This window comes from Stegodyphus dumicola, chromosome X2, assembly GCF_044657685.1.
Source record: "Stegodyphus dumicola isolate Sdum_Otavi_A_Nest chromosome X2, ASM4465768v1".
Lineage (NCBI taxonomy): Eukaryota > Metazoa > Arthropoda > Arachnida > Araneae > Eresidae > Stegodyphus > Stegodyphus dumicola.
Window position 1 is genome coordinate 83483614 of NC_140781.1, and position 19944 is coordinate 83503557.

The following is a 19944-nucleotide window of genomic DNA, read 5'->3' on the forward strand; positions in this document are numbered from 1 at the left end:
TTAATAAAGCCTCAAAAACTTCTTTAAAATTAAAACTTTTAAAACAATGAAAAAAATATGATATAAATATTTCAAATATCTTCCTTCTTAAATAAAAATAACAACTAGTGTTGCTAACTTATGAAACGCAATCTTTAATGATGAATCTAATTAAAACTCAGTTAAAAAAGAATTTCAATTTTAAGAGCTCTCAGCAATCGTTTCTTCTTCTCTTTATTGAATTTAAAATGGTATCAATAAAAAAAAAACATTTAAATAAAGTATATCAAAGTTTAAAGACAATTTTATAAAAAAAAAAAATATATATAAAAAATTTAACTGCAGAATTTTATCCTAACCATTAGATTTTATCCTGGATGTAGATGATATGCAAAAGAATCAGAGTAAAAAATTTTACAATCAACTTACTACAGGGGATTAGAAACCTATTTTATTCATGCCAGTGAATGACAATTATGGTAAAATATTTTTAAGAAGTCCAGATAAAATAATTCAAGTTAGAATGCAGGTTGTCTGATCTACAATCAGTTGCCAAATGTAACTCCAGCTTCAAAACATACCAGAAGAAAAAATTGATGTCCATTGTGACTATGACTGTGACACATGTAAGCACATGAAAAAAAATTGGATATTAGGTATAATGCATATATAAAATATGATTTAAACTAGATTCAAAATGGAGTGGGGTAAATTAGTACTTTTTGGACTCATGTTAAACTCAAATTTGAGGGAAGCTATAACCTTGAGGTGACTATTCTAAAAGGACAAATTTCTACAACTACTTAGTTTATACATTGCTTCTACAGACTTCTATTCATTAGGGTAACATCTAAATCATTAAGAAAAAGTCAACAATACAGCAATATATTTCACACAAAAAGGAACTGTATAATGAAAATCATAACCAATCCTATGAAGCCATTCAGTGGTTTAACAGAATAAAACTCAATGAAACAACTTTTCTAAAATGCACAGTTTACATCTGGGATAGTTCACATCTCTACCATGCATACAAAACTGGAATGCCAATAAAATTTGAGCAAAATGTCTTAATGTCATTGTGGATGTCTTCAACATAGGAAATGTTAAACATTGCTCTGTTGGTATGCTCTTATTAAATCTATGGTTGAAAAAATCATTTTTCCGTGCAGAATGTGAGTACAGTCAGTTAGAAATGGTACTGGGTAACGGTCTGGTACAGTATTTGCATTAAGGCTACGGTAATCACCACATGGTCTCCAGTCACCGGATTTTTTTAAAGTGAGGTGCAATGGACTTGACCAGCTGCTTTTCGATGGTCTGCAGAGACCTTCTTGCAACATATAATCAAATTCCTTTTTCGCGGCAATCAACTTTTCTTGTGAAAGTCTTCTGACATTAAAGGATACAGGGTTACCTTTGGTTTCGATGTAATGTTGCACATCATGTTCTTTAATTTTACTGTTTTTTATGTTGGGTTTAAGTAAGTCAGGAAATTTGTTTAGGATGGCTCTATATGGGTTTTGAAAAGTATTAGCAATGAATTTAGGAGTGGCGCTATTGTTACACAAAGTACCTTTAGTCGTTAATGAGGTGGTGCCATCGATTAATTTCCTGTTTTTACTATCGACTAACAAATTAAAATGTGAAAGAAAGTCTATTCCCACGATAGGTTTATTAACGTCCGCAATGATAAAAGGCCATTTGAAAGATCTGCATAGCCCTAAATCGAGCTTCAATAATTTTTGACCGTATGTTTTGATTGTTGTACCGTTAGCTGTGAATAACTCAAGCTTAGCCACGGTTCTTTTTTCCGATGGTGATGGTGGGATAACCGATATTTCTGCTCCAGTGTCAATTAAAAAGTGGGTTGCTGATGCGTTGTCATGAATATATAGATGACTCAGCTGTACCCCTTGACTTTCTATCGTCATCGAAGGCCGGGGAATCAGTTTTCCTGTTTTGAGACCTGGTATTTACATGGTGGGAGTGCACTTGTACACTCTCTCACCAAAGCATTGATGAAAATAACAATTGATTGAGTCATTGTTATTTTTGAAACAATTTCTAAAATTTGACCTGTATCGTCGTCTTTGTGGACTGGAATTTCTACGCATATTCATTTCTGCTATCTGCAGTGTCAAGTTTGATATCTGCTTCTGTAAATCTTCGGGGGTAATGTTATCAGATGGAAAAAAAAACATTGTGAGCTACCTGGGATGGATTGGGATTTAATTCCCATAATTTATCAGCCATTGCAGACAATTTGGACAAATCATCACTGCTTACAGATAAAATGCTCCGCATATCAAGTGGTAGTCGTTGCACCCACAAAGTTTTTAAAAACTCATCTGGCACTTTCTCAGCCGCCAAGTTACGCATTTCGCAGAGAAGTTGGGATTAGTGATGGGCAACTTCGGTACTTTCTTGTACCCGGTACGAGAGTAACAAGTACAGACAAGTACCCGGTACAAAATACCCGTTACTCAAGTAACCGTTACTTTGAAAAGTACCGAATACTCAAATAACGATTTGGAGTACTGAAGTAACGAAATACCGGAGTAACGGTTTGCTGTACCGGAGTACCCTAGTAATGATTTGGAGTACCGAAGTGCCCTACTAACGATTTGGAGTACTGAAATACGCAGCTAATGACTTTGCGCACTGAAGGAACTCTGCCACGTCACCATGTGTTTGATTTTATCTGTACGGAGTAAGATTTTGAATATCAGAAAACGTCAACTACGGAAGTGTCTGAGGAGCAGGAGAGCACGGCGGGTTGTTTCTGGTGTTGGGTTTGTGTAGATTGTCTTTGATGGCCAGTGGGGTTGGGAGGATTGTGGCACGGGAAGTGGATGGATGGAAACATTTTCGCTTTCGGTTGTGTCTTGTGTGCAGGTGCAACAAAATCGATGGGTGCTCTATCAATTTTGTGAAAGGGGTCGTCCATAAATGATGTCACGCTTGGAGGAGGGGGTTAGTGAAATTGTGACAGTTTGTGACAAGGCGGGGGAGGGGGTAAGAAGTGTGATATCATATTTTGATTAAAATAAAAATGTTTAAAATCACCAGATTTAACCAGATTTAATTTTGAAGTTATTTTAAAATTACCAAAATTTGAAGGTATTTCCTTAATTGAGGAGAAAGCAACTTAGAAGTGATTTTTTTTTTTTTTTTTTTTTACTTACATTTCCTTCTTTCCAAAAAAAAAAAAAAAAAAAAAAGGCATTCAGAGTAGGTTTTGAGAATAGGGTAGCGGCAGAAATTGTAATTTTATTGCTATTGTGTATTAATTATGTTTTTTTGCTGTAAACTTTTCTCTTATTTCATACAAAATAAGTACACGAATCATTATTATTGTTATATTTACAGATGTCATTAAAACATATAGTTTAAATTTAAAAATGAAGTCTGAAATATGATCTATAACATAGTGCTACGTTTTTGAACTGCAAGTATAAGTTTACGTAATATTGCGTGACATGTGACAAAAGGGGGGGAGGGGGTATGTTGAAGTGTGACACTTTGTGACAAAGAGGGGGAGGGGGATCCAAAATGTTGCAGAAAAGTGTGACATTATTTATGGACAGCCCCAAATGAGCATAGTTGCGTACTTGAAAAAACGCCGGAAGATTTTCTTTGTATGATATTGAAGGAAAGGAGAGTACACTATGTTTTTTTCGGCTGTGTTGTGTTGTTGGAGGGAAGGAAAAAAAAATCGGAAAATAGAAATTTTGATGCAACACTATACTATGAGTAAAAATGTCGCAATATATTTAAAATAGAAAATTAACTATAACTAGCTGTGTAGCAACCCAATAGGATGCAGTTTCCTAAGTAAATATCAGAAATTTAATGATCAGTCTGTTTTAGCATTATATTTTTTATTTATACGGATAAATAACATACCACAGAAGTCGTTTAATACCTTCAATTCGGTAGTAAAGGGCATAGGGGTGCATAGGGTCTAGAAATTAAAATAATCACAAACCTTTATCCCACTTATAGATAAGATAATGACCTTCAGTACCACTGTGAAATAAAACTTATTCAAGCTACCAAATTTTAAAAAAGATAAATCTCTTATTCTCTACTCTCCCCTATATATATTAAAAATTATGAATAAAAAATAAGATAATTTAAAGATTAAATATAACATAAATGACCTTGTGTGTTTAATTGTACAATACTGGCATAAAATAAAATTTACACATTTATTCATATACACATGGTTGAAGAGCTTTTCCACAAAAAAGTTTATACTGTTCCTTTTTAAATTACATTTAGGTTTATTTTGAGTTAAATTTGTACTTTTGGAGATTTGGCACCATACAATAAACAACAAAATGATTAGAAATATTTTTAAAAACAAAAAATATGATTTTAAAAAATGCATAAACATATATATTTGATTTAAACATTTTGAATTACAAAAAGCACTAGAAAATGAGGTATGTTTTGAAAAGAGAGATAATGTAATATATTTGGATGTACTACAGTAATAAGTAAATTTCAGCAAAATGGTTAAAAATATTTTTAAAAACGCACAATATGATTTTAAAAGGCACATTCAATATAACAATTTTGGATTGAAGATTATCAAAAAAAACACTAGAAAATAAGATAGCAAAGGGTTTAAAACTGTGAGAGCGCAATACCTGGATGCAGTAACTGCTGTAAACACAAAAATGCAACAGAATGGTAAAAAATATTTTTAAAACTCAAATTACAGCCAAAGCGCATTCGACATAAGAATTTTGAGTGAAAGATTATTAAAACAGGGTTGCCACTCAAACAGGAGAATGAAATTCCCTGACTTTTCCAGGTTTTCCAGTTGTGTTTCAAGAAAATTCCAGTCTATCCGCGTAATGTACGTTGGCTGTGCTAAGAGGTAAATTAATTATGGTATTAATTGTATTGTGTAGCAAATTCACTTAATTATTCAATAAATCCCAGAGGACATTTATTCTTAATTATTCTTGGTATACTTTGTTTGATAATTTTGTTTAGTTTTCCACTTAAGAAACTTAATAAAATTTAAGATATATATATTGGATAACAAATGTATGTTTTATTTAATTATTACTCATGATCATCACCAGTTCAACACGAGGCTAATCCGGTCCTTATAAATCACAACGCAATGCTAAATAGTTAGGTTAGATTTTAGGTAAATTTAATTTGCGTGAGGTATGCTCTTAAAACCTTAACACTTGAAAACACAAATATAATTATAATAGTTGTTGTTTTCTCCACTGAAGATTGAGATTAGAATCTTCCCAATCTGGAATAAAATAAGGCTTTTTTTGCAGACATTCTGCAGCTAAACGAAAGAAAGAAATCTATTTTAATAAATTGAGGTATTTTATATTTATTTTGCAGCATACATAAGGAAAAAATATGTGCATTAAATTTCGTGATGGTATGTCATCATACTGCTATAATTAATTTCAGGATTATGCCAGAGAAAATTTCCTGAAATTTGGAAATATTATTTACTAATAATAAATAAATTTAGAGGGAAGAAGCAACATTAAATTATATGAATAACATAAAAATAATTACTTAAAATTGAATTAGAATAATCATCTATATTTTAGCGAATATAGTTATATTACATGGCTAGCCTAGATGACTGATTACTATTTTTTTATTTTACTGCAAAATGGCAAGATATTTATTAAAAAGAAAAAAAAAAAAAAGGGTTTAAAAAGATTTTGCGGTAAAATTCTAGTATACGGTAAGGCTTTGACACGATTTTGAAAATTGTCGCCAAGACCAAAATGACCCGTTTACTGCGCATCAAGATGTCGCCAAATCCCATTATTATTCTAACCAAAGAACGTCTGTGTAAAGAAGAAAAGGTTCCATACAAGTAAAATGCTATTACGCCGCTAGAATGCGGAGGGAAAATTTGCCAAGGGATTTGGCGACGGAACCTGGCGGTCAGAATTTCCCTCTCCGCGATGTGTACAGGAAATTGAGAAACACGTGTTAAGAAGAAACGCTCTTTGACAAAAAGAAAACTACGAAAATCCGTTTTTAAATTATTGCGAAAAATCCAAGAAGAAACGTTTTATCAAAGGACGTTTCTTCTTGGATTTTTCGCAATAATTTTAAAAACGGATTTTCGTAGTTTTTTTTTTTTTTTTTTTTTTTTTCTCTGAAAATAACTAATCCATGAATTAATTTACTTGCGCCAAAAAATATTTTATTTTCCTTTAGAGTTTAACCACTTGCGCTAAGACTAAACTTCACGGTTGCGGTGCCGTGCGCTACAATATAACAAGCGGTAAAGTGTCTCACTTACGCCGCTCCGCATCTGCGAGTGCAATCCAGAGCTGTAACTCGAGAAATAAACAATCTCGTTGTTAGGCGACGTGTGCACCACGTTATTTTCATTTTTGCGATAAATGCTTATCGACGTGGTGTTCACGTCGCTCGCGGTTTGAGACAAAAGCATCTTGACGTGCGTGGCACGTCTTTTTAACGCAAGTGGTTAAAGAAATTTTAAACGATATTCATTTTATGAACTCTTGATAACGTGACCTTCGAACTTCGACACCGGTTTCGAGCTTTGGTGACAGATATATCAGACATGCACAGCTGTTTCCCTCTATGATGGAACGGAGACACAGCCACGTCTGTTGCAGAGAGGTTTTCCTTCTTTACAATACATATTCTTTGATTCTAACCTCCATAGTACCGTATACTAGGATTAAACATTTTGTTTTATACGAGAACAGGTACTTTCTTTAGTTCATGCACTGCACATGTGATTCTCGAGAATATTGGAAACCAAAAAATGCGGGAAAGTTGCTTTGCCTTTCTAAAAGACAATCAAATTGGAGCTGCGAAAATTGGCTCTATGCCAGCTACCCGAATGACACTCACGTGATACATAATTCGCCAAAAAAGTTACCTCTTCCGACGTCGGCGCAAAAATCGCTTTTTTTGGCGGGATCGTTGTATGAACTTCCCTGACTTTTCCAGATTTTGACAAAAATACTTAAATTCCCTGACTTTTCCCTGAATATTTTGGTCAATTTTCGAAATCCATGACTTTTCCCGGTTCTCCCGGTTTTCCAGGTAGCGTGGCAACCCTGTTAAAAACACTAGGAAATAAGGCAGCATGTCTTTAAAACTATGAGAACGTAATATTTGGATGCTGTAACAGCAAAAAGCAACAAAAATATTTGTAAAATCGCATTATATGAATTCAATAAGTACATTTCGATATAAAAATTTTAATTAAAGATGATTTAAACACTAGAAAATAAGATAGCATGCTTTCAACTATATGAGAACTTAACATATGTGAGTACAGCTAAGTAAATAATAGAACTGTAGAACTTTATATTATATTAATAATCTAAATACAATTTCAAAATATTAAGAAATTGACATTTGAATGAAGTAATATTTAATTTAATTAAAACAAATAAAACTTTGATAGGCTGTGCAAAACGTTATAAAAGTATAAAATTTTTTAACTTTATGGAAATTTTAGGCACTTAATTCCTTCTATTTTTTTTTATAAAGACCACTTAAAATATGTAACGAAAAATTAAACATAAAAAAATTGACTTCCAGAAACAGTTTTGAAAATAATGCAGCGAAAATAAACACAGAAATAAACATTTTAAGATGAACTTAGGTTGGAATTTTAAGAAGGTCAACAAATGATTAAATATTATAATTGTAATGTAAGAAAATTAGTTATTTCAACTTTTGTCCACTCAAACGGTTTCGCCGATAATTCAGTATTAATCCAGCTTTAGAGAACACCCTTTCGCATAGCACTGAAGTAGCCACAAGGCCTAATTTTTTCCGTGATAATTCATACAAATTACGAAATACATTTTTATTCTTTTCACACCACTCCAGTGGTTCAGATTTCCAGGAAAGAATGTGCTCTTGCAGGTATCTTTTCACTTCTGCCGCAGCTTTGTCGATCGTCGTGTCTGCTGCGGGAGCTGATGAAGTTCGAGAGTCTTTAACTTTACTCTCAAACTCGAACCAAACCGATGATTCGTCTATCTCTTCATCATCCCCTTCCACATCCTCAACAAGATTATGGGTAGTTTGTGCAACTACCGATAACTCACAGATAATATCACTTTCAATTTTTTTGATGACATCACATTTGAGCCCCAATTCTTTTATTCGGGGCTCAAGGAAAGCGGCTTGAGCAAGGTCTTCTCTTGAATCGATAGTTGTAAATCTATTACCCAATTCATGTTGTAGTTCTAGTACCACATTTTGTACTTGTTCATTAACACTTTTACTAAGCAGATTTTCACAGATTTTTTGAAGTCTGCCAATTAACACAGTCGCCATAGATGCTGACAAGTATTTTTCCGAACTCAACTTGCAAGTCACCTTTTCGAAAGGTTTCAAAACGTCACAAAAATGTTAGACACTTTCTCATTCTGGCACATCACGAGCCTCTGGGGGGTCGTTCATCAAACCCATTGTAGAACGAATAGCGTCTTTCAGTTCAAGGAAACATTTTACCATATAAAACGTGTTGTTCCAACGAGTCTTCACATCTAAGATGACTTTTAAGTCTTTTCTCTCCTCGTTAGAGCACAGATATTTTTGCAGATTTTTTTTCAGCGATATTACTTCTCCTGTAAACTATCACAATATACCTAATTTTTGTTAGAAGGTCGTTAACCTCGTTTAGAGAATTTGTGACAGCCAAATTGAGAGAGTGTGCAATGCATCCTAAATGTTTTAACTTTAGTTCGCTGTCGACAGTGTTAATCATATTTTTGGCATTGTCAGTCACTATTAAAGACACTTTTTCTATCGGAAAATAAGGTTGGCAAATGTGTATGATATTTTCTGCAATATTTTTGGCTGAATGACGTTCATCAAAAATTGAGCAGTCAATCAGTACCGTTTTCCTTTGCATGTGTTCGTCAATAAAATGGCCTGTCACGGCCATGTAACTTTCAGCCTTTTGGTTGCTCCAACAGTCTACAGTCAAATAGATATTTTGTACAGCACTAAGAACGTTTTTTAAACTATTCTTTTTTTCTTCATAAGCAGCAGGAAGCAAGGATTTAAAAACCATTTTCCGTGAAGGTAAGGAATAGGTTGGATTCAAAGCCTTCAAGTATTCTTGGAATCCCTCATTTTCTACGATACTTATTGGTTGTAAATCCTTATATACCATTTTGATCAGTGCGCGATCGATTACTTTTTTTTATGTACATCCATCGTATTTCTCTGGACAAACTGCATTATGCTGGACTGGGATTTTTGTGAAAATATACCAACAATATCACAAGCACTGTTGTCTACCGTAAGTTGTGTAGTCTGCTGGGATGTGCATGGTTGCCCACCATCTGCAGGGCTAGTGACGACTGAACGGACTGGAGCGGCATCAATATCATCAACATCTTGATTCGGCAAAGCGCGTTTCTCGTGCAGATTTACACAAGGATGCTTCCTTTGCAAATGTTTTTTTAAATTTCCTGTTGAACCACCTTTGATGGATAAAAGGTTTTTACAAATGTCACACATAACTTTTTCGTCTTCATTAGTATAGGAAAAGTGCTGCCAAACCAAGCTGAATTCCCTTTTCTTACTACATTTTGTAATTTGATTTTTTTTTTTTTTTTTTTTTTTTTTCCCTGAGGCGTAAGAAAGTGATAGAGACTAAGCAATTCTATAACATACCGATACTCACCAGTACGAGACGAGAATGAATCTTATGGAAAAAGTGACAAAGTTGGGAGATGGTCATCAGCATCGTCAGATAAGCATAAAAAAAATTCTATTAACGACTTCCGCTGTTCACTCCAACTGCAAATTCTAAAATCAGCACTACGCTGTGAAAAGGGTGAGTGCAATATCGCCTAATGATTCTATTAATCAGGCATGAAAGAGCAAAAAATGCAAAGGAAAAAAAGGGAGGGACATGTATGTTTACATAAACATGTCTGGATAATTTCCGGTGTTCCATTCGATAGTTTTTCCCTCCTCAAATAAGCTCCAGAGAGAGTAAAAAAAAAAAAGAAGAAGAAGAAGAAGATTCGGACTGCCAGGTCAAAGTTCATCTCTCTTCCTATCGGAGGAGCGTCGTCACGTCCTGGGGGGTGAAGCAGGCGTTGACAATCCTGCGTTAGGCACGTGGCCTAGGTTTAGTTTTCGGCGAGATGAAAATCTGTTTTTAGAAGGGGGAAGAATTATCACAAGTGGGTCAGTTATCTTTGTTCTTTCATTAGAAAAGTTTAAAATTGCGTCTGTATTTTATGTTGATTGGCTTAGTGATCCAATAGATGCTGTGACATTTTCTGAAGTAGGTACAGCGGGATAAAAAAAAGATTATATTTATTTAAAAAGGATCATATTATTTACGTTGCCCTATTAAGCAAGCAAATGAAAAATATTTTTCATGATTTATGCTAAATATATGTTCAGGAAAAGGAAGTAATCTAGTTGGTAGTTGATTCCATTCACCAATCCAACAACAGCAACTTACCAAATCAATCATTTCAGATCCACGCAGTTTTTCTCCTACAAACGATGAAAAATTAAAACATGCACAATTCGGATTGCAAATCATCTAGCGCTCCCCTCCCTTTCCCTCCTGACTATACCAACTCCATTCACAAGCGAGCAATGCCAGCGACAGTGACTCCAACTGCTACTATTCCTCCCCCCCCACACACACACACAATGAACAGCCTTTCGAATAATTTCCACTATTTCACACTCGTCCTCCCGCGCACACAAAGGCAATTAATTATACTACCTCAAACTCTAGTCTCCGTGACGAATGGAACGGAAGTTCCCCCCTTTCACATTTGCCATTCCATGCCCTATTTCAAGGTCATTCATGGACACAAGGAGCGCATGTCACCATTTCGCAAATACAACCAGATACTACTGTCCTCGTACCAAAACCGAAGTGAGGTGAACCCTCATCGATCCTCCAGTAACGAATACCAAAAAGCACCCGTTTCGGTACAGAAGTAACGAATACTGAAAAGTACCTGTTTCGGTACAGAAGTAACGAATACCGAAAAGTACCTGTTTTGGTACAGAAGTAACGAATACCAAAAAGTACCCATTTCGGTACAGAAGTAATGAATACCAAAAAGTGCCCGTTTCGGTACAGAAGTAACGAATACCGAAAAGTACCAATTTCGGTACTGAAGTAACGGGTACTTGAATGTACCGATTTTCAGTACCCGTTACAAAATACCCGGTTCAGTAATACCGACTCATCACCAGTTGGGATGGTTTCTTATCACCCAGTTCTAACCCAGAAGTTTTCGGGTTTTCTGTGTTTCAGAGCCGGCAAAAATTTCAATTAGCCTTCTTTTAATGGCCGGATATTTGCCGTTGTTTGATGGTTTCGTGAGAATATCAGAGATTTGTAACAATGTCCCTGTTTCAATAGAACTGACTACATAATCGTATTTTGTTTGATTAGCCGTAATTCCAGCGTTTCAGAATTGGGCTTCAATCTGAAGAAACCATATTTTGGGGTCAAGTTTCAAAAAAGGAAGAATTTTTATGCTGACCTTGGCGACAGTCGCAGATGTTGCATTAGTTTCGGCTTGTTTACTTTCATCTCCTTCAGCCATAGCAGAATTAGGCTTAACGGAAATACAGCTACTTTTATTTAATTTTATATTTTTTATAGCTTTTCCGGCTGAAGTTATATTGCAATATAGAACAAAATTTAAATTTTTAAAGTTGACTTACCATTTTAGAAGTATTTCAGTCCCAGGTACGCTCGGAATTTACATTTCAGCAGAAGCACTTTGAAATCAAAACTATCACTCAATCCACTGTCAAACTCAGGAAAAAAATTGCGGAACTTTAAAAATGGGTAAGTAGCTTCTTATGACGCTGTCCGTAACATTTATTTGGTAACAGGTGACTATTTATAAAGTGCTTATAATGTCAGTGACATCTTGTAAAATTACAGAAACATTGTACGTTCTTTTTTCATCAGACACTTTATAAGTTGAATTCAATGGCATCCGGGTAAACCAGTGACGATGTCTTGAACATAGGAAATGTTAAACATTGCTCTTATTCCAATAAGATTAATATTTATTTACATTTTTTAGATATAGAATTACACAGACAAAAATCAGCCATCGTTCTTTTTCTTTTCTGTTGCTTCATGTTGCCATTCTGGCGAAAAGAAAATTGCATGCGAGAAGTTCCACAGATGGCGCTTCATTAACACGAATGATGTCGCCACAGCCATCAACAAACAAAATTATACTGTAATATTTGTTGCTTAAATACTGATCATCAGCTAAAAAAATTCACCATACATATCAAGCTGATGAATTATTTACAGTGAAACCTCGGTTCACACATTTAATTCGTTTCTGAAGGCTGTCCATCATCTAAAATGAAACTATTTCCTCACAGAAATAAATAATGTAAAATGGATTAATCTATTTCTGGACCACAAATGACTGCTTATTTAAAAATTAAAACAATATTTCAGGCCCAATTTCATAATATAAAGCTAATAGAATTCATTATACATAAAACACACACACACACACACAAAAAAAAAAAAAAAAAGATAAACATAATGCTAAACTGAAAAAACAGATGAAACGTTAACTTTACTGTACTCATATAAAGAAAAGCGAATGGCATAAGTGGAAGTGGAGAGGAAGAGAAAAGATATTACTGTTTGGATATGGAGTCTCCCTTCATAAAAACACCAAGTAGCTATTTTTCTGGAACATTCCTTGTCTGTTAGTACCACTTGATTCTGTCCGAGACTCGCTATGTTCCTAAACTGAGGTATGGCATTGTTACTGATCATGCTTTTAGACAACAAGTGAAACTTCGCATCTTACCCTACTTTGCACAAGTTTTTCAGATCAAAGGACTAGGTATGTGTTCTCTTACTTCACAATTGTATTTCACTGTTGCTTCTGAAATTACTCCAGTCCTTTTCTTGAGCTTATTTCAAAACTGCTCCATATTTTTTATGTTGACTTCCCAGCTCCTTGTTTTCCCTAGAGACATGCCCCCCCCAGGGTAAATGTAGAGAATCTACTTGCTAGGATCTGTACCTAGGCAGTCTTGGCCACGGGGGTATACAAACTGAACCTAGTGTTTCTAAAGGCCCCACAAAGTTCACTTATTGGTCAGTGTGGCAGTCTGGCAAGTTCTATAGCTCAAGGCTCTAGTAGCCTGGAGTGGCACCCGTGGTTTGCTTAGTAATGTCCTTGTACGATGGGCAGCCTATGTGACTGGCAGGTAGCAAATCATTGACAACGGTCAGAGTCACAAAAGCTATGTGTCTCTCCCTCCAAGGTGCGAGGGCAGGGGTTTAACTCCTGTGCCTGGTTTGGTGGGACAAAGAAACTCTTAAGGCCCATTTCCACTGCTGCGTATGCGTTTCTCCAATCAGCGAGCGAATTCACTTTAATTGACATCTTCAGTCCGGTCAGTGTGCGGTGACGGATGACATACGGATGGAGTTCAACAATGTTCAACTTCTATCCGTATAGTCTGCGGATGCGTTGGGGTCATGTGGTAAAAAAGGAGCAATAATGTGTAGTCACCAAAAATTAATGGCGGTAGAAGAGCGATGAACGCTCGCTTAGGAAAAGAACGTTTTGCTAAAAAATACTTATTTCTGAATTAACATTATAGCGAGAAATCTGCGTGCTGAAAAAGATAGCAATCAGCTGAATTTAGTTAAAAAAAGATAAGAAAAACAAGATAACTGCAACTACAGTACTTGTTCGTTCAAGAAATTCAGTTCAAGAAAATCAGCGGCAAAAATTATAATTCCAAGTCCATGAAATAGGAAAATTGTTTCTGATAATAATTTCCTAGTTCTGCATACTCATTTAGCTTTAATGAAAATGAATGTCTGACTATATCAAACTGCTATAGCAAATTAGATATGATTAAAAGATTTGCTATTTTTTTCTTTTGAAACAGGTAAAAACTAAAAACGTTAATTATAAATTAAATTTGATAGCCTTTTAAATACTGCAGTTCATTGAAGAGTACGTTAAATTTGTATTTCCCTTTATAAATATATCTTTTTGGCTAACATATATTTGTAAGCACATGAAATATATTTTTAGCAGCCCGTTTAACTTCAATCCGAACGCCACTTTAAAAGAAAATGTTTTTTGTAAAAAAATGTACTAGAAGCTGAAGAACAAACTCTGGTGAATTTTTCAGACGATAGCACACTGAAATAGGACCAAAAAACTTAAGTTTTAAAAATTGATTTACTTGATGATGTATATAAGCCACAATATGCATGAGACTCACGTGAAATCTTAGCTTAGTGGTAAAGCTGATGGTAACAATGCTCACCTTTTTGGAGTCGTGAGTTCGAATCCCATACGCTCTCTGCACCCTGTCTGCAACTTTCTTAGCTTTCTATTCCAATTTGATCTATATTCGTGTTTTATAATTTATTTCTAATATTATATGCATTAAATATATTGTTTTATTTACTTAAATTTTTCCCGCAAAAAGTTTGAAAATTATATAATACTAATTTAAGGCATATCCTGTACATATATATTTGAATTTAACAAACATTCTCTATTCGTAAAAAGCAAATTTAAAGTTAATTAAATTTAAATGAAATTTAATGCAAACAAAGAAATGATTAATTATTGCTGTGAAATAATCTACAATAACATTTAAATTCTGAGAGCATATGTAAATCAAGTGCAAGTATCAAAATACATGTATAAATATATAATTCCAAAAATTTATTAATCCTAAAAAATTTATAAAAATGCATAAGTGAATAATGGGATAGATTATTAATCCTAAAAAAAATTATAAAAATGCATAAGTGAATAATGGGATGGATTATTAATCCTAAAAAAATTATAAAAATGCATAAGTGAATAATAGGATAGATTATTAATCTTAAAAAATTATAAAAATGCATAAGTGAATAATTGGATAGATTATTAATCCTAAAAAAATTATAAAAATGCATAAGTGAATAATAGCATAAATAAATTTTTGGAATTATACATTTATTCATGGATTTTGATATTTGCACTTGATTTACATATGCTCTCAGAATTTAAATGATATTGTATATTAGTTCGCAGTAATAATTAATCATTTATTTGTTTGCATTAAATTTCATTTAAATTTAATTAACTTTAAATTTGCTTTTCACGAATAGAAAGTGTTTGTTAAATTCAAATTTCATTCCTTGCAGCAATGCGCTAGAGAATTATTTAAATTTAATTTATTTTGAAACCCTGCAGATATATATATATATTTTTTCGTTTCAATTTTATGTGGATGCATATACATGTGCTCAGACTTTGGGATGTTTACGACTCTAAACTTTCATTCTAATTAACATGAGACAGTATTAATGCCTTAAAAATTTGTTTATCAAAAAATTACTATAATAATTGCTTTTAAATTCAGTCCTCTCCAGCAGAAGCACAGGAATGAATTAATTAAATATTTCCATTTTCTTTACCTAATGTGTGTATAGTATATAAAGAGAAAAATCTTATTTTTATAACTTCTTTTATAAAAAGAGATATGAATTAAAAATGTTTAAATTAAAAATAATATTTTATGGATTATGCATAAAATATAACTGCCCATAGTGCATTTTAAAACAAACGAGATTTCTAATAAATTATCGAGCTATGACCCTGAAATCAGCAGTATAAAAGCATAGCAAATTTTGTGTAAATATTGTGAACCTTTCTTTACAGTTGCTCTGTACTTTTAAAGTACCAACTATTTTTTAATTTCTTTAACTTTTTTATTTTATTTATTTATTTGTTTACTTTTTCAATAACAGTACATTTTAGTTTTAATAATATATATATTATTTCATAATATTTAAGGCTTCTAGAAACGGGAAAAAAAATTTTTAATTTACTTCAGCTTCTATGGAATTAGTGATGTTCATAATATGCATTATAACCTTACTTATCTAAAAATTGCTAGCGTACGTTACTTTCGCAGTTCATAAGCAGAAATAAAAATTTCCAATAACATGGAATTTATTAAACAAAACTTTTCTGCGTTTTACGTCAGGATCCATATCAAATCCCAAATAAACAATACTCGCTTAAGCGGGAAAAATTCGGATGTTCAGAGTCGTAACTCGCGAACTGCTTGTTTGGCGCCAAAATATCACAGTGACACCTAGCGGCGGAAAATGAAAATATTTTACGGATACGCGGCAGTGGAAACGCTTGTACGGATGCCTCAGGCGTGTCGTCAATTGACGCAATGCGTTCGTACGCAGTAGTGGAAACGAGGCTTTAGTGTCACTTAATTGATGGAAAGAGAAATGCCCAGAGTTTGTCTTTTCCTAGAGACATAATATCAGACACAACAACAAAAAAAAAAAAAAAAAAAAATCCTCGGTATGAAAGTCCTCAAAATCTTTGCCAGAACCAAAATTTAGCCATAATTACCTCCAGGATTCATAGTCCTGTACATAACTTGCTACCAAGCTCTGTTAATGAGAATTAAGTAATAGAAAATATTAAAAGGATGTTTCTAATGATCTCTGAGTGTTGATTAAGTATCAGAGGTTATCTTAAAGCATCTCTAAAAATTATTTGTTGCTGACTTGAGTGCTTGTAACTTGAGATATCATTTGTGATCTCAGATGGTTTTTCTTCACATAATACATTCGTAATCAGAGGCATTCATGATCCAAGGTTGAATTGTATATGCATGTAAATCTATTACCTAATAACTGCAATCTATTATCATCATACTGCACTTGATTAGAGGATGAAAGGGAATGCATAGTGTAATCAATGAGATCAAAGACAAATGTAAAACATTTGTTTTAATAAAAAAAAATATGACCTCAGTTGCACAAATTAAAAGCATAATGATTAGAACTTTATAATGAAATACATATTTCATGGTGTTTATGCATTAGAGCAACCACTAGAGTAGAAGTCGGCAAATTTTCAGAATGTTTCTTGGCAATCATGTGCATAACACTTCTTCAGGCAGCCATGCACATAATAGTTCAGTTTTATCTAGTAATGTTGCCATTTTCATATCCATTTTTTTGTATTAGAATATTTTGTATAGAAAAATCATGACATATTTTGTTTTAAATTTATTTTTAAAATATACATTTCTGGGTTTTGCCTAGCACTAGAAGAAATTATGGTGTTATTCATGCAAGAATATAACATTTTGCTGCAAAATTGCTAAAGGAAACTATTGCTTTCAATTGTTTCAAAACGATCAACTTTCTACAAGAATAAAAGAAACAAAAACCCATTTTGAAGAGTTTTACTGAGACATTTTTGGGTTAAATTACAATATGCATAATAATATATAATAACATACAAGGGTACTGTTCTGTTTTGAGGATCGTAAAAAAATTGCAGCGAAAATGTATGAGCAAAAGCGCCAAATCTAGCAAACACGCGCATTTAATAGTGCGCCAAATCTAGCGTACCTGCTGATTTCAGATTGCGTAAGTTTACATAGTTCTTATTTCTTAAGACGCCATTGAAATACTTGTTTAATTTTCAAATCCTTTTTTGATATCCTATGGATTTAACAATTTGGGAATTGCCCATGACGAAAAGTCTGCAATAGAATTTTGGGTAAAGTGCAGAATTACTCACTGCTTGACGCGTTTTTAAGAATTGCACATACTTGATATCCATGTACACATCGACCTATTTTCCCTTTTTAAAAAAAAATCCCAGAATTGCACAAAAATGGCACTGCGCACACCCTTGACTTTATCTATGTACACATCGACCTATTTTCACTAACAAAGTAAAAGAAAATTGTTTTTACCCTTGTAAATAGTGGCAAACAAATAAGTGGGCGATTCTGCACTTTACCGAGAATGTTTTTTAAAAAAAGGCATCATTCATTATAGAAAATTATGTTTGAACAACCAACGAGTTGAAATTATGCTTTAGGGATAATTTGGTAGCGAAATAGCGATGCAGGCATCCATTCAGTCATGTTTAGCAATTTTTATATAAATTATAACAATGATCTGAAATAGTTATTTACTCTTATGCTTCCATTCAGTCATGTTTAGCTTTTTTTTATGTAAATTATAATAATGAAATAGGTATTATATGAAATTAACTTTTCATCTAAATTAAAACATCAATCTTAAATAGTTATTCACTATTATACTTCCTTTCTTGCAGTAGGGTTGCCGCAATTATTTTTGGCAGCACTGGCATCAACAATACTTTGGCGATTTTTTACGGCCCTCAAAACCGAATAGTACCCATACAAGCATGCAATCATTAATTTTCTTCTGTAAAAAATCACTAACTGTGTCAAAGTGGTTATGCTAATATGTAACATTATAACTCTACATTAAATGAAACATAATTTCCTTTATTCACAAATTTTTAAGCTACTATCAAAATGATGTCAAAAGAACAAGCTACAAGATGACGTCTCAGCCTTAAATTAGGTTAAGAAAATTAAAACTTTAAATTAAGTTAGAAAATGATATCTAAGCCTTAAATTAGGTTATATATTACACTTAAGAACTTGTTAAATGATTGATGCAACACTCTTCTTAAAAAAAGGAGTGTTGGTTATGAAATTTTTAAAATTTTCTTATGCAAAACATAACAGATTAAAATTAGTGCAGCAAGGGGTTATAATAGGTGCAATCAAAATAGGCAGCATTTGTAACAAATTAACTAATAAAAATAATTAATAAATTAACTAATAAAACAGTAACTTACTTAATAATCTCCATTCTATTAAGGTGTGTTAAACACTGAGAAAAGAAATAAAAAGTAAAATATACTTAGTAAAATCATTCTCTGCAAATCAATAAAAGGCTAATCTTTGGAATATGGTAACAGGTAGTTTGGCGACATTTTGGTAATGCGATAAAGGTTACCAGCTAGGACTTTAGCAGTGTACATGGATAAAGTCAAGAGAGTGCGCAATGCCATTTTTGTGCAATTCTGGGATTTTTTTTTAAGTGAAAATAGGTCGACGTGTACATGGATGATACCGTGTATGTGCAATTCTTAAAAACGCGGCAAGCAGTAGGCGATTCTGCACTTTCTCCCAATTTCGCACCTAATATTCATCATGATTAAGCACTTTTGTTCCATAAAAGTTCTAGCATAAGCGTAATTCGGCTAGCAGATTGTTGGAAAAAATGTTGAGTAAAAAAAAAAAAAACATGCCTTTAGTTCGTGAAAACAAAATGGCGTCCAAAACAAAACTAGCAGGTTGCTGTAGCAGGGTTGGTCGCCAAAATTTTGCCAAAAAATTGTTAAGTTACCATAATCCAAAGATTAACCCAATAAACAGTTCTAATCATTAAATAAATAGATACCTCATATTCTAATATATCTTCTTCAGTAAAGACAGAAGACTTCCTAAATCCAAATTTTTCTAAAAGCTGTCCCATACCTGAAAGTATATATATATACATAGATAAGATATAACAAAATATGAATGGCTGCTTTAAGAATAATTGGCAACCTTAAAATTAATTATTCTAGATTTGGTGCTCTCCCCCTAAACTCATATGTACTACCAAATTCGAGATCCTTCTATGTTATATAACAACCTAAAATTAACCAATCACATATTAGCTGTACTTATACATCAGACTTAGTACAATACTCTTGGCACAACAACTACATCATTCCTTTCCATAGCTTCTGCCATGCAGACATCTATCTATATGCTGCTATGCCCTCCTTTGTTCTTATTCTAAAATGATATAATGTGCATAAAAATTATTCTAGTTGCTTATGACCTAGAAGTATCTTATCTGAAAATAAATGATTTGATATGTGCGAAAATAAAGATTGGTGATGTATAAAAATTCAGTTTTGTTATCTTCATCTCTACGCTTCCAAGCCCCAGCCCTGACAACTGCAAGCTGATTCCTCCTACACATTAAATTATTACCTATGTAGGTGTGTGTGTATATATATATATATACTACTTTCT

At 33.2% G+C, this 19944-nt stretch overlaps 1 protein-coding gene across 2 annotated transcripts in view; it reads right to left on the bottom strand.

Annotated features, from left to right (window-relative positions):
- The window catches only part of LOC118185973 (calcium and integrin-binding protein 1-like), a 62282-nt gene that overhangs the window by 38798 nt on the left and 3540 nt on the right, over nucleotides 1-19944 (bottom strand). The window contains exons 2-3 of one of the 2 annotated variants that reach the window (XM_085810005.1): nucleotides 19319-19395; nucleotides 18711-18745 (exon numbers count right to left, since the gene is read on the bottom strand). In XM_085810005.1, the coding sequence (XP_085666131.1) occupies nucleotides 18711-18745; nucleotides 19319-19393 (110 nt within the window). In that variant the 5' untranslated portion in view covers nucleotides 19394-19395. The remainder of the gene's footprint in view (nucleotides 1-18710; nucleotides 18746-19318; nucleotides 19396-19944) is intronic. The other variant, XM_085810006.1, reaches the window with a different exon arrangement.